The 15,169-nt window shown below is 40.7% G+C and overlaps 1 protein-coding gene across 8 annotated transcripts in view; it reads left to right on the plus strand.

Annotated features, from left to right (window-relative positions):
• The window catches only part of LOC110990417 (small integral membrane protein 14-like), a 150,315-nt gene that overhangs the window by 29,877 nt on the left and 105,269 nt on the right, over positions 1-15,169 (plus strand). For all 8 annotated transcript variants that reach the window (XM_087141010.1, XM_087141006.1, XM_087141009.1 and 5 more), the window contains exons 3-4: positions 12,069-12,164; positions 12,744-12,866. In XM_087141010.1, coding sequence (XP_086997136.1) covers positions 12,792-12,866 — 75 coding nt within the window. In that variant the 5' untranslated portion in view covers positions 12,069-12,164; positions 12,744-12,791. The remainder of the gene's footprint in view (positions 1-12,068; positions 12,165-12,743; positions 12,867-15,169) is intronic.

Genomic DNA, 15,169 nt, shown 5'->3' on the forward strand with positions numbered 1-15,169 from the left:
TAGTTTGTAGCACATGTATCTCCTGCTCACAGGGTGTAGAGGGTGAACAGGTGACTTCGAAAAATGTGCCATGGGGCACCGCGGCAGCTCGTAGCACACCGATTAAAATCTTTTTGACATCATGCCTTAACCACCCGCCAATCTAAAAGGCACCCTCAGCTCTTGACTGTAGCAGGGCCTTACTTCAGTCCAAGCAAGGTGACCATGTCTTTGGTTGAAGATGACACCAATTTCATCGCCATCCTCACCACCTATGATGTGTTCCAGATTCTGGATCCTTCGGCAATCTTCTGTCTGGAGGACGACACCAACCACGCCCGTGCCAGTCAACCGACTGCCCCATGTCTTCAGATACTCTTGCAACGGGGCTCCTATTTGTAGGTTTTCGCTTTAGTGGACCGCTCCCTCTTGTAATCCAGAGCAGCCCCAGTGTATACAATGCGGGGCAACACACATTGTGCATCTCCTCATCGCCTTCCCTTTATCTAGGGCCTTTAGGAAGAGCGTCTACGAGACAACTACATGTACATTGGATCACTGTTATAACAAGGTCCTTGGAACTTTACAAATACTTTGTGTTATCAGTTATTACCTTGTATTATCAATGCTCGTCTAATTGTCTTCGATTATACATGTCTTGCGAGAGTCCATCAGGCTCCCTTAGATGAACATGAGCCACGGCAACCGTTACAGGCAAATGCGACCTAGCCTCCAACATATCTATGGCATGGGCCTCCAGAGCTAATTGAGAGGGTATCACAGACCCAATCCTGAGAGTCTGTCTTCTGGAGCTGCTCTTGCTGCCATTGGTAGGCCCGCCCAGGCCACGGGGAAGTGAGTCCAAGCCTTACCTTGTGATCTCTAATGACTGCTACGGGTCTAAACCTACCGGCATTCGAGACTACGTCACTGGGCACCCAGACAGGAATGAGCAAATAGCGTTTTCCGGGCAGTCTTCCTATCTTTTTCAGTTCTGTCCCCTTGAATTCGCCATCATGATGCAGGCCTACCGCTGCGTCTCTCCAGCCCGCATCCCCAGGCATCCGAACCTAATGATCTTATTTTTCACGCATATGTGAAAATGATCAGTCTTCCGTCACAGTCGGGGCACCGATGACCACTCCGAATTCGGCACACGGCTTATCTTCAATTCGACACAAACATCTTCAACACTCTTCCGCATATTCAGGTGTTATACACTGCCGCTAAAGACAACTTATGCATCTGACTTAGCAAGCCTTCCATTAGGAACTCCTCACTCGATAAAGACTGACACCAACCTTATCTAGGTTACATGAAGTCTTTGTCTCAGTCTCTGACCTATTTCATTTCTTTCCTTCTTATCAAGGTAAATTCCTCGGATATAAAAAGAAAGTTCTCCTGTCTGTCCAGACCTCACTATGGTTGTGGTAGGATCCTGGATGATAATATCGTCTCCGTCATTGAGTAAGTCTTGCGGCTTTCTTGCCTCTTCTTTCGCACTGCCAACCAAAGCCTCGTCAATGGAAAAGGACAAAGAATCATGTAGTTGACCTGCAGACGATCTAAATGGCAGGGTCTGACAATATAGTGGCGGACGCACTCTTCCTGGGATGATAGAGCAGCCTTACATCAATTTTTTCACTTCTTCAAACAACGCTCAACTTCTAATGATCTTTCTGTTTGGCAGCAACGCCATAGCCATGGCCGCATGGGATGTCATCTGCCCACCTTTCAAATTTGTGACGGCAGATTTTAGTATTTTGTTATGTGCTTCGACAGTCAGGGTTTGGCTCCAGCTAATGCTCCTGTGACAAAAATGCCCCCAAATCTCACTTTTCTCTAGTCTTCGTACTGTAAATCTTACCCATTTCCTTCTAGAGACCAGGCATTTTCGTCTAGTAAATCCCTGTTGTCTTTGTAGGCTTTATTTCTAAACAGTTTCTAGTATTTTCCTGCCGGTATTGTGTGTGTACTCTCACGTGTTTGTTTACACGTCAGCTGTACTTAAAATAGCATTATGGTAAAATCCAACATGACTGCCATTTGAGCAGTGGTTAAAACGTTTGAGATTGGTTGAAAGTTGTAAAATTATTTCCGGAAGACTGAGACATGGAAAAGGCAAATTAAATTTGTAGAAAGTTGAGATAAATATTTAGTTAGCTTCTGTAGAGGTAATATTGTCTAATTTGAAGCAACTGAGAAAGTTACTAAAATTTTGATGACTTTTCTGTTAGATATCATCCGGTAAGTCGGTGACTGGATCATAAATATTCATATCTGTGACATCACTGTATCTTGTTCAATGAACATAGCGTTTGTTTACATTCATTTATACCCGGTGAAAGTGAGCATTTTTGGGATTCTTATTAAGTTATTCACAGTTGTAGAACACATTTATCGTTAGGAATGTCTTGAAGATTGATTCCAGCCATTTATGTGATGTTTTCCTGTATGATTTTAGAGAGATTTAGATGAAACTATCGCCATATGAAAAAGTCTTCTGTGACTTTTTACAAAAGTGGGTATAGCCTATTTACTTAGCGCATATTTTGACTTCGTACTGGGCGCGCAACCCATAGGGTGTATATAGGGCAGAATTTTCCTAATTAAGGGATTTGGAATTGGATTTGCTGAATGTTGGCCAGAGGGTACTATTGAACTGTTCATTTCTGATGTGATACGTTGTGCGTTGGGGAGCAGGTAAGCCTGAACGAAGTGGATGTAAGTGAACCAAATACTGGAGAGCCAAGCCACATTGATTTGCTCCTTTATTTGTATCGTGGGGAGCAAGGATAAATAATTTAAGGTTTTAATGGAGGCTCTGCATTGTATGTGCATTGGAGAGCCAAGCTTAACGATTCTTTGGGGGCTCTGCATTGCTTGTGCATTGGGGAGCCAAGCTTAAGGATTTCGTTTTTGTGTGGAGTACACTGTACTGGGGAGCTATCGTATTGAGTTATAAGCAGACAGTAGAGATACAGTGAGTGTTTATAAAGTTTTCTCACAGAACTACTGGGTTCTTGAGAGGAGATTTAGTGGAATTAGGCTGACGAGTCTGTTTTCCCAAGTAGTTTGAAGAAGGCCTGGTGCCTATTTAGTATTTTCAAGGAAGGTCTGGGACCTTAGTGAATTCTTTTTGAAAGCAGAAAGGTTTAAATGATACCTGGTCTGGCTGTACAAGTTGATTAGCCTAGACAGGTTCAAACAATACCTAGTCTTGGTTGTGCCAGTTGAGGAGACAGGTTTACACAATACCTCGTCTCCACTCTGAAAGCAAGTAGACAGGTGTAAACAATACCTTGCTCCGTAATTGTTTTCTACCATACTGTCTGTAAGTTATACTCTTTCCCTTACTCCCCAGGTCTTATCCAAATGCCAGTCAACCCTGGGTTGGAAATAAGTGAGAACCGGATACAGACATTTATCGGATTGTACCAGGAGGTGTTCATACTGAAGTGTAAATACATGTACAGAGTGTAATACCCAGCCCCATTTATTATTGTTGCGGATACAATGAGTTTCTTACAACTTGTTATTGTTCTTATTTGTATCATTGCGGATCTGAGTTGAATGCAGTTGTAGTTGGGAACAGTTTTGTTCTGTATAACTGGATTCCTGTCACAATTTATGTAAGCCCCTCTCCTTTTAAGGTGACGCTTCTCGGTAACTTCCGTCATATATTTTGACCCGAACCCACATCGGCCAATGCGAAGTGCTAAACCGGAGAGGCGAAACTCCGGAGGTTTAGGCCTGAACTATGTCGCCAATATACTATATAAAAACAACTGTTTAACTTTGATTTGATTTAATATACCTACATACTTCCCTATAAAGCCAGATGGGTCATTGATGTGTGGTATATACCTACATGTACATGAAGAAAGTGAACGCACACGGACCAGCGCCCATTACAACATAAATTTGGTGTGGTTAGTACCTTTATCCACAGAGCAAACCCATCATAACTCGTGATGAGGAGAGGCAAGAGGAATCAGCTAAAATTCAGAAATGCTTGTAACAGTGCATATATGAGCCTTGAATATTTACAGTTAGTCACAACAGAAAGGACAAACAGAAAGACAGGTATCGAATAGCCCCCCCAAAAAAGGGAGCACTGTCATTCCCTACAAACAGCGTGTCTCAGAGACTATTGCTTGCTTGTTCCAGAACAAGGACATCTGTATACATTATAAACCAGTCAATTCCAACAACTTACAATTGACTGCTCCAAAAGTCCAGACCAGAAAGGAACAGAAATTAGGTACTGTATACCACATTACGTGTGAGGATTTTCCTGTAGCCTGTGTTGACAAATCAGACCGTGCCCTAAAGATCCGCTTGGGAGAACACAGACAAATAAAGAGCTCGTCATCCCCTGTTGTCCATTCAAAATGTCCCCCCCATCAACTGCAGAAGCATCAAGGACTAGTTGAACCACAGGGTCATGCAATCAACATCCAGCACCACCCCCAGCTCATTTAACCCCTTCACGCCAGGATGCTTTAAAATATGCCGTAAAAATTGAGATCTTCAGCCTGCTTTCCAGCTATTATTCTCGGCCCACGCTGGAGTGAACACGATGAAAGAAGGCAGACCCTGGCTCTTGTGTACATATGGTAATTTTTCTTTGTGTGTAGCCCAGAAATGAAAAGACCAAATTTGCATCATAATCACCAGCTTCACAATGGTCCCCACTTTGAAAAGAAGCAATGGGAACATGGAAGCTTGAGTAGAGCCGCATGCCACCGAACAATCAGCCTTTTCACCGTGTAATTGAAAGTGTGCAGAGCACGCTTGGCCACAAACCGAGAATTTGCGGTTTGGCAGGTGGCCTTTGTGGCGAAGAGAGGCTGGAATTCTTGGAGTCGGCTTTCGGAAAGAAATTCCCATCGAAAAGGGGTTAAATAGGGACTAAAGCTGCCACAGACTTCCACTTGTGTATCAGTCCATCAATTATCACATGACCAAAGGTCAACTTCCTGGGTCATGTGACAAGATCAGTAAAACTATGAGTTTGATTACAGAGTCTTTATGTCAGAAGCTCATACAAGTGAAATTTTAGCTATGAGAACAAGTTTTTAAATAATGTTCCAATATTTCAGAGATGTTATCTGGCACAAATGATGAGACCAGCTGGATTTCCTCATGATATGCATCATTCTGTGTCGTCAAACTGGGAATTGATATCACCCTGTCACCTTGTATTTTCAAACATGTCCCATCTGCTTTTCTTTAATGCAAAGTGCCCATTTTATAAAGTTAATAGAAATCAATTTTGACTTCCCACCATTTTTTGTACATCATGCTTTAAAAAGTGCTGAAAACTGTTTTCAAAATATTCCCAAAATAATGTAATTAAATTGTTTTTCTGATAAACGGGGAGGGGAGGGTATCCAATAGCAGTAACACCAATTAACCATCTATCAAGCTTTTTTTCAAAAAGAAAATCACATACTATCTTTGAAATTTATTAATTTTGTTCAAAGTGTTCAATGTTTCACCACCCAGTTTCCAGATAAGAGTATGACAGTGTGTTTGTTATTTAAAACAATTTTCCACATGATTTTTATACAGCGACTTCCCAAAACAGACAAATGAGTTTGAAGCCCATCAACAAAGACATTTAGCAGTATTTCTTAAGAAAACTTTCACTGTGGAAGCCGACCATGAAAGAGCACTTAATCGTTGGGGTTTCTATAAAATATTATACAAACAATGAATGTTTGTGAGTGCAGTGGTAAAGAATAATTTCATGAGGAGACAAATGAAATATTCCCTCCTAGTTAGCTTCACGTGGTGAAATATTCATTATTTTTTTCATACTATACCTGCATAAATCCTTGTCATCTGATTGTTGACTTCCAGATATTTCCTCTTCTGTTATAAGAACAAACAGTCCTCGCTTTTTACCAACTGCCATTTGTGAAGCGAAACAGATTCCTGTCTGAAGCACCACCCACTGGTAGTACTGTGCAAGTCAGACTGGTTCCCATCTTTGCATTAGTTTCCACTTTCTTAATGGGAATAAAATATGAAATGGGGACAGAGAGCAGTCAGGTGAAATGAAGATCTCTTCAGTGGGTACCGTGGAATAGAACAAATTCAAAGATATGATAAGGATCCACCACTCAGATGACAGGGATTTGTGCACCTTTATAATATGTGGAAGCATTCAGGTGCTTGATAAGTGCAAGCAAAAAAGTAGTCCTGTGTGAAGATTATTTTTAAGAGTCTGCGTCCGATAAGCTCAAAGAGAGGTGAGCATATTTTTTTGCCAAATGCCATCTTGAACTGGACCTATATACACTTGCTTGGAGATATCCTTTAAAAATGACTTGAAATCCTAAGTTGTTTTCAAATTGAAATTGTCACTGTCATTAGCAATATAAGTCTCTGTATTGCCAAAAAAAAAATGCACTAGTTCTCTTTTTTTTGTATAGTGTGCTACTTGGCAATGAGTTTTAATGAACAAGTGACCTACAGTACAGTTTGTGCATGATTGCCACTGTACCACAGGTTAGGCTAACCGCCTGTGATCTACATGTACAAAGCTGACATTCTTGGTCGTCGTCATCATGCCGCAATTTAATCCTCTTCTTATACTTTTTATTTCTGATTTATCAAAACACATTACTGTTTTATGAAAATGGCTTTTCCACAGTGTTGTATATTTAAATATATTTTCATAAATAAGAAGCTGTATATCAATTTAACCGAACGGTTTAAGAGTGCATACAGCCCAGTAGATATTCCCAGCCAAATCACAGACCTCAGTTAAACTGAGCATTATGGACCTAGCTGTGCCGATTGTGGTGCTTTCATAAATAGTGGGTTGTTCTGCAGATTTTTGCACCTAAACTCAAATGTAAGATGAACAAACATCTGAGCTCTTTTGGAGGGAGTTTACAGGCCCTGACCCAGGAAAAATGGAACTGGATATTTGACATTAGCAGCCACGTGCCAGGAACAGTCCCATGTAGCATGCATGTGATAGTCCTCCTTTACTGCAAATCACATGTATGTAATGTTTGCGTGCAGCTTGGATGATCGTACACCGGGTATTCCTACCAGTACGCACACTTCACGAACTCAAGAACAGCTGAATTACAGTATGACTATACAGCTGTGACAAAACTTAATGTTAATGCAGAGCTATTTCTTCATTTTTGAAGAATGTTTACCACTGGGACCAACTTAACATTTAATCCCAAGTTATTTACTACAATTTTACAGTCTATGGTTTTCTGGAATTCCGTTATCCCACATTCCCAAGGATAAGGACACAAAGAATATGTACACCAGGAATAAATGAGTGTAAACTTTTGGGTTGTATCATTCAGAAGTCTTAGAGCCTGGACACCAGTCATAACATAATGAAAACTGCCATTCAGCCTGAGCTAGATTCAGTGTTTTAGCTTGGATTTGAAAAGTGGGAGTGCAAAATGAAAAACAGGGAGTGCAATCTTGTTAGACTTAAAATGTGTGCCCAAAGCATGCAACACAAGTTCTCAGCATGAAGTCCCTTTCTGCCGGGATTCAGGGCCTGCATAAGGGCCCTGGAAGCTCTCCCTGTTTTAGATGCCCAGTGGTGGTCTCTGATGAAATTCTGACATTTTTCTGAGAGTTTTGCCTTTTCGAACAAAAAAAAACAGCTTTTACAAAAAAAAATTAAAATTGTAGAACTGTGTGGAATTGTTTTATATAGTGTGATTAAACAGCCCTGCAACAAAGAAGGGAATAATGACAAACACCTTTGAACAGATTTCTCATCACCACTTTATTTTGTTTTAAAAAAAATTGGTATTCAGGTAATGATGCATGTCAGTACTTGACAAACGTTTTTCTGCCATTTTGTTTGCAATACAGTACATTAAGGTTAATATGTGATAAGCAAACAAAAATAAATACTGATATTAAATGAATTCCAGTATTCCTACATACATGTTTCCTTTGGCAATTTGGATAAGAACAAGCAAACTGAGTACAAGACTCGACTTCAATGTGGGTGAAAAAATACATCGTACACACATAGTACATGTACATATGCACACTGTACACGCAAACATGCAAGTGTGTATTTGCCTGCAACTGGGGACCCCCTATTGTTTGTCTTTTGGTTGTACTGTAACTTTTTTAGAAGACCACCCATATGTTTTGTACACAGTTGTCAATCGGGGACCCTCTGCCAATCGGGGACCTTATTGCCCTCTAGTGTCCAGGGTCCCCAATGGAATGTAGAAACAAACTCACATACACCACAGGCAGGCCACGTGCTCACGCTTGTGTAAGAGTCTGAACATGGCATCGGAAGAGTTCGACAATTTTTCCATTGTTAAGGTAGAAGAACCTAAACAAGCTTTATGCTGATTATTAACAATAACAAAGATTACGCGTAAGCCAGCCCTTGCCTTCCAGAAGAAATTCAGTTAGTTTTTGTTTCATTCTGGATGATATAGTGAGCACGCAGCACAAGCCTTGAAACGATTATATGTCAACCTCTTCCCCATGGACTACCTCGTGCAAGAGTGGGCACAATATGGTGGCTACAGATTGCCATGGGAATGAGGTTGATTACATGTACAATTGATTGCTGGTGAACAAGTATGGTTCCCTGTATTTATTTTGTTACATAGATAGATATGGTGCTGTAGTTCATTATTTGTAAGTAAGGGAACCCGCCTACCGGCGTTGATACTGTAGTAGTTCCCATGGCAAAACTTACCCTAGTCTTCGGCTTGGACTGCTCTGATGGACTGTCAAGGAATCTTGTTAGGCGGAGTAACTGCTACACACCCAAAACACTCGTAAGAAACAACAAATGGATGCCAAACTCTAATCCGAACGTTAGGGTTTTATTCGACGATAAGACTTAAAAGAAGGTGACAGGTATCTGTGTATATAATTGGGTCTCTGTGACCCCGTGATGTCATGCAGGACCGGCGAGTTAATTTTGGAGACAGGGGTGACCCTAACCCGTTTTTGCCACAATACGTTCAAACCGAATACATCTGAACCGTAGTCCCAGCGTACACGATCCGAACCATGGGTCCCAGCGTACATGTGCTTTATTGCAGTGTATTTTCTATGTTGAACTTGGTTTATGGGGGCCGGGAAAAAAGCATGGGGAAAAGACTGAATTTTTACCTCAGATTTTATTTTACTAGATTACACAAGACTCGAATTAAGTAGTTCACGGCTTGCTTTGCACTGCCAGGCCGTGCTTGAAAAAATGGGCCGTGATTTCACGAAACTGGCCACGCAAAACATGGCTGCACGGCTCACTAGCTAAAACGCTGGCCAGATTACAAGTACCTGTTTATACACTTCACTCAGATCTCAGACTTTTTCCTGGGGACAGGGTCTTTTTCTCTGCAGTTTTAGTATTGGCCCAAATAAAACTTGCCCAAGAATAGAACACTGGTTGACAATGGGAAGCTAAACAGTCGCCTCAAATTGAAATACGCTTTTGTGCAACAAGGACAAAACGGGCATTTTGAACAAGAATCTAGGACTACTTCAGCTTCCATTTTTCAAAATGGAAAACAGTGACTTCACTGTTTTTGTGTCGCATGTGAAGCACTTTCAAGTACTTCCCTAGCCCATACCCGTGATATCGTCGTAGGTTTAGGTATGTATATGAGTCAGTGTGATAATAAACAAACAATCTGGGATTACTCTAGGTGCCCAAACATTCATCATTCACCTAGGATACATGTACACGTACATACATACTGCAGTTCAAGTGGGGCCTTCTAACATGTCTAAGTAGCATTTCTGGGAGTGGAATTTTGACACAGTTGCAGAATACATGTTTTCCACTTCATAGCCAGTTGCAAAAGTAAGAAGTCAGGTTTGACCATTCACACATGTATGCATGTACATTGTGCAGTACTCTGTACGTCCAGTTGCATCTGCTTGGAATTTGTTTAAAGGGAATATCTGCCTTGAGCAGAAGCACCCCACATCAGTTGAAAAAGAGCCATGTTGGTCGGTAGTGTTCATTTTTGTTGGTAGCTACACAACTGCAATGCATGCATTTCATAGTCGTTTGTGAACCAGCAATGTGCAGTTCCTACCGAAGGAGCCTTCGTTGCCAGGAAAATTGGCCCTCTCTTCATGCTTGGGGGTCTCTTTCTCCCATCCTGGACTCCATGATCCCACTGTGTACGTGTGTGTCTACGTATCCACTACTTGGGAGACACTCTTGTTTTCAATCTTCCCTATTCAGTGCATGAACAGGTTTATTCCCTTCAAGGATATATAAAAGAGACTCTGTAGCATCTTTTTCCCCTGCCCAACTCCATCCCATAAATCCCATATTTGTGTTGCCTTTTCACTCCCTTAGAATTAGCTGTACTCTGAACTTGACCTTTTTTGTTATCAAAATCTTTTGACTGTGTAGTCAATGCATACGATGTACATGTATATGTACCTCCTTCGGCTACGTAGCCACTTATTTCCAGGGATATGCTGCAGTTATATTGAGATTCTAGTTTGAAGTCGATTATAAACTAGTAGTGCTTTCATTATTCACATTGTTACCTGTTGCTGTGCACATTTTAAGCTGTTGTAGATTTTTTTTATAGAAAGCTTGAATCATTATTGATTCCCATGTTTTTTTATGCCCAAACCCCACATGCTGTTGAAAACAGACATTGGTGCCATGTTGCGTGGAGTTTTGCTTACTGCAGCACAGGGTTAAGTTGATTTTACGTATCTTTGGGCCTAACAAATATCTTTGGTTCAGGCTGCATCACCCAGCCAATTCTACGTATCATCTGGAGTCCATAAAATGCAACAACACATAGTTTTACTATGGGAAGAAATGAATTCTATGATAATCACCTCCCAATCATTAGTCATAATGTGCCAACTATGTACAGTAAATCTTACCATTTTCAAAAGGAGACATTTTCAGCCAAAGTAATACATCTACAAGGGTTTAAGAAACTTGTGGATTAAAATTATAACAACTTTGGCATACATGCATATATATCATAATGCCGGTACAATCTCAAAAAAACTGAGAACCCATTTTCTATCTGTCAAATTCAAGTCAAAGAATGCACACAAAATCCTTGCGTATCTGCTTTCAGTGCTTGGAAAAGGCATGCAGTTGTTACCTGCTATGATAGGGCCATGATGTTTTGAACACTCGAGGGGGTACATGTAAATAGCTAATTGAGAAGACACCTCATTTAGCCACTTGCCTCCTCGGGTGTACAAAGCCCATGGACCTCATCACAGCAGGTAACAATTGTTTGGTTATACCACGTTAACAATTTATACAGATGTAGGGGAACAGTAAGTTTACTGCAGAATGATGCATTTTGCTGAAATAGTTTTCAACAATGAAGTGTTTATTTGAAAAATACTATTGAATTGAATAATTGAGAGGAAGTACCATCTTTTTGTTGACATTTTCTGTGAAATCTTCCAGTAAGCTGTTCAATTCTGTAAGGGTAACGTCTGAACCTGAGAGTCTCTTCGTGTTGAGGTGCAGAATTTGCAAACTATCAGAAATAGCGGGAAATGTTCCGTTCATTTCTTTGTGCTGATGATGTCTTTCTCAATCAAATTTCTGATCTCTTCTTTGGAATGAAAGAGAACCTTTTCTTGGGAAGCAACCTGTTCTCATGTTCCAACATTATTACTGTGGATTAATTGCAAAATTTGCAGTTGAAAGACAAAATAGACAAAACAAAAGAACGACACGTTGACAATAATGTTAACTTTAACAACAGTGGTGGACATGACAGAAGTAGCGCTTCACTGTTACCCATGGCTCATTTTGTAGGAATATACATGTAAGTTTACGTAATACCAGCATAGCTACAACCTAATACATCACGCACTTATATACAGGAGACTCTACACTTTCAACAATGGGAAAGATCAAGGTTACCATGTCTACATATTCCCTGTGGGGTACATTACTCATGTACCACATCACACATGTACGTGTGTCAGTAGACATACGTGTACATGTACACAAGTTTTTGTGGCAAATCATGTGATTGATGCTCAACCAATAAAAATTCACAATCTTTCTCTATGTTATAACAACATGCTTTGTTGCCTTACAGTGCCATCCTTTGAACTGACACCATTGGCCAGTATTTGCTTGTTGATGGTTGATGTACCTGTACAGGTCTGCGTATACTATTCCTCATTGATGTGAGGTAAGCAAAGTTTTCTGTTAATAGTCTTTCAGTTGTGGATTGTTTACAGCTTCTAACTCCATACATGTTTTATAAATGGATGTAGGAACCATGCAGTCAGCCCTCTGTTTCTTTTGTTGAATAATAGGGAAAAGGGATATTTGTATGAGGAGCCTATTTTATGGGTTAAATATTATAATTTAGGTATTCTTGATACATGTACACATGTAGAAAGTACAGTCAGTAAAACTAGGTAGAGTTATCAAAAATTTCCTAGTATTCATGAATATGTGCTATGACTACTCCTACTTTGACACTGCTGCTATTGAAAAGATTAACTGCTTGGTGTCTGTGGATATACATGTACATCGGGTGTGGTACTTTTCAAGCGTACGTGGCATGTTGGTCTGTGTAAGCCTTGGGGGTTGGTTTATCCCTTGAAAATTTGGTACATGTGCACCATTTCTGTCAAACAAAATATCAGCAGTCAGTCCTAACAGACTGCATAAAAGTGCATTCACTGTACATGTAACTTAGCATTTTTATCCTTTCTCTTATACGTACATGTACCTGTTCCTACTCAAATATTTCTACATGCAGGTGAATGAAAAGTCTTTCTCTGTGTCTTGGTATCAGCACCACTTAAGGATGGCAGAAGGAGGATATGATCCATGTGAATGTGTGTGTTCACATGAAGGTGCTATGCGAAGATTGATAAGTATGGTGAGTTGCTAAAAGCTGCTGTTGTTGTCATATGCATGTACTGTACAGGGTACTTAAATACGTGTTCATGTACTATATATATTCTGTGAGGGAGGACTTAAGTCTGGATTCAAACATGTGACTTGGCTCAGAATTATGGTCTTGTGGACTTGGTTTGGGTTGGACTGGGAAAGTGGCCCACCCAAACAACCACTTAGATTCAAATGGAGTCCATTTACAATGTAAAACTACATTCAAACTAAAGAGAAAAAACAATATTTGCTTTGAAAATACAAGCACAATGTTGAAACGAATGTATGAGAGTAGAAATCAAACATTGCAGAATCGTAAGCACCAGTCTAAGTCCATGCTCTCACCAGCTTCTTTTGCATGGCTGGACCATCAATATGGATACATGTTCTTCTTCTTGTTGATTCTAACACAGTAGTTTTCAGTGAGAAATATTGTTTTAATAATTGTTGCACTGGTCTTTCCTAAAGGTGTAGTATCAGGAATCAGTACCAATAATTGAGCCAAACTGTGTGAAGTAAATCTTTATTTTATCTTCATACTTGTCGTTCACATCATTTGCATTTAAGCACATGCTGTCTCTCTCAAACTAGAAACTGCTTTTGGGACAGCAATCGCAATCAGGCTGTTTATGGTACCACAGACAGCCATGTATTGAACTGTCAGTGCACATGCTACAGTTAGATGAGGGATATTAAAAAGGCCACTCGTCAAATCACAGTAGTAAGGTACATGTACATGTACATACAGTACATGTACTGTTCATGTGCACACTGTATCCTGGCATCAAAGTACTGTACAACATGCATTGGGGAGTAATGGTGTGTGTCTGTGTCCCATATACTATTAGGAGGTGTGTGTCTGTGCCCCATATACTATTAGGAGGTGTGTGTCTGTGCCCCATATACTATTAGGTGGTGTGTGTCTGTGTCCCATAGACTATGAGGTTGTGTGTGTCTGTGCCCCATATACTATTAGGTGGTGTGTGTCTGTGCCCCATATACTATTAGGAGGTGTGTGTCTGTGCCCCATATACTATTAGGTGGTGTGTGTCTGTGCCCCATATACTATTAGGTGATCTGTGTCTGTGTCCCATATACTATTAGGTGATGTGTGTCTGTGCCCCATATACTATTAGGTGGTGTGTGTCTGTGTCCATATACTATTAGGAGGTGTGTGTCTGTGCCCCATATACTATTAGGTGGTGTGTGTCTGTGTCCCATAGACTATGAGGTGGTGTGTGTCTGTGCCCCATATACTATTAGGTGGTGTGTGTCTGTGCCCCATATACTATTAGGAGGTGTGTGTCTGTGCCCCATATACTATTAGGTGGTGTGTGTCTGTGCCCCATATACTATTAGGTGATCTGTGTCTGTGTCCCATATACTATTAGGTGATGTGTGTCTGTGCCCCATATACTATTAGGTGGTGTGTGTCTGTGTCCATATACTATTAGGAGGTGTGTGTCTGTGCCCCATGTACTATTAGGTGGTGTGTGTCTGTGCCCCATATACTATTAGGTGGTGTGTGTCTGTGCCCCATATACTATTAGGTGGTGTGTGTCTGTGCCCCATATACATGTACTATTAGGTGGTGTGTGTCTGTGCCCCGTATACTATTAGGTGGTGTGTGTCTGTGCCCCATATACTATTAGGTGGTGTGTGTCTGTGTCCCATATACTATTAGGTGGTGTGTGTCTGTGCCCCATATACCACATGGCCGAAGGATGAGTGGTATACGGGACGCAGATGTACTAAATTTTCTGTGTTCAACGAGTGCAAGTATGATAAGTTGATGCCCAGTAAAGATGTTATAGTGGCCTATGCGCGCAAATGTGCCACCTTCGAATTTACATTAAATACAGTGCCTTCAGTCATGGATATTTTACATTTCTTTCTTGCAGTTTTTGACAGTGGATGGCACAGTATACATGTACGTGTAGGAGTCATGATTCCAGAAAAGAAAACAGTTCCATAAACATGTTAAATAAGGGTATGATATAAAGATGTACCGGTAGTCCAGTGCTCAGCAGTGCTTTTTGTGCCACACTGACAAAGTAAAAGGGTATACTTTTTCCACCATTTTCTTCCATGGGTGCGTGCGAGCAAACGTGGCAAACAAAGTGTGGACCTCGTTGTTGCTTGAACTTGCACTGGTCCACATAGTGTTTTTCCCTCTCTGAAAAACCACAGCAGCATTTCTGGGTCACTTATTTGTGGCAAAATGCAGAGCAGTTAACTTGAGATGTACTTAACAAGTGGAATTCAAATTTTGTTTGTAGATTGCTCTTTGTA

This window comes from Acanthaster planci, linkage group LG09 (genome assembly GCF_054643075.1).
Source record: "Acanthaster planci isolate LZ-2023a linkage group LG09, COTS_SCS, whole genome shotgun sequence".
NCBI lineage: Eukaryota > Metazoa > Echinodermata > Asteroidea > Valvatida > Acanthasteridae > Acanthaster > Acanthaster planci.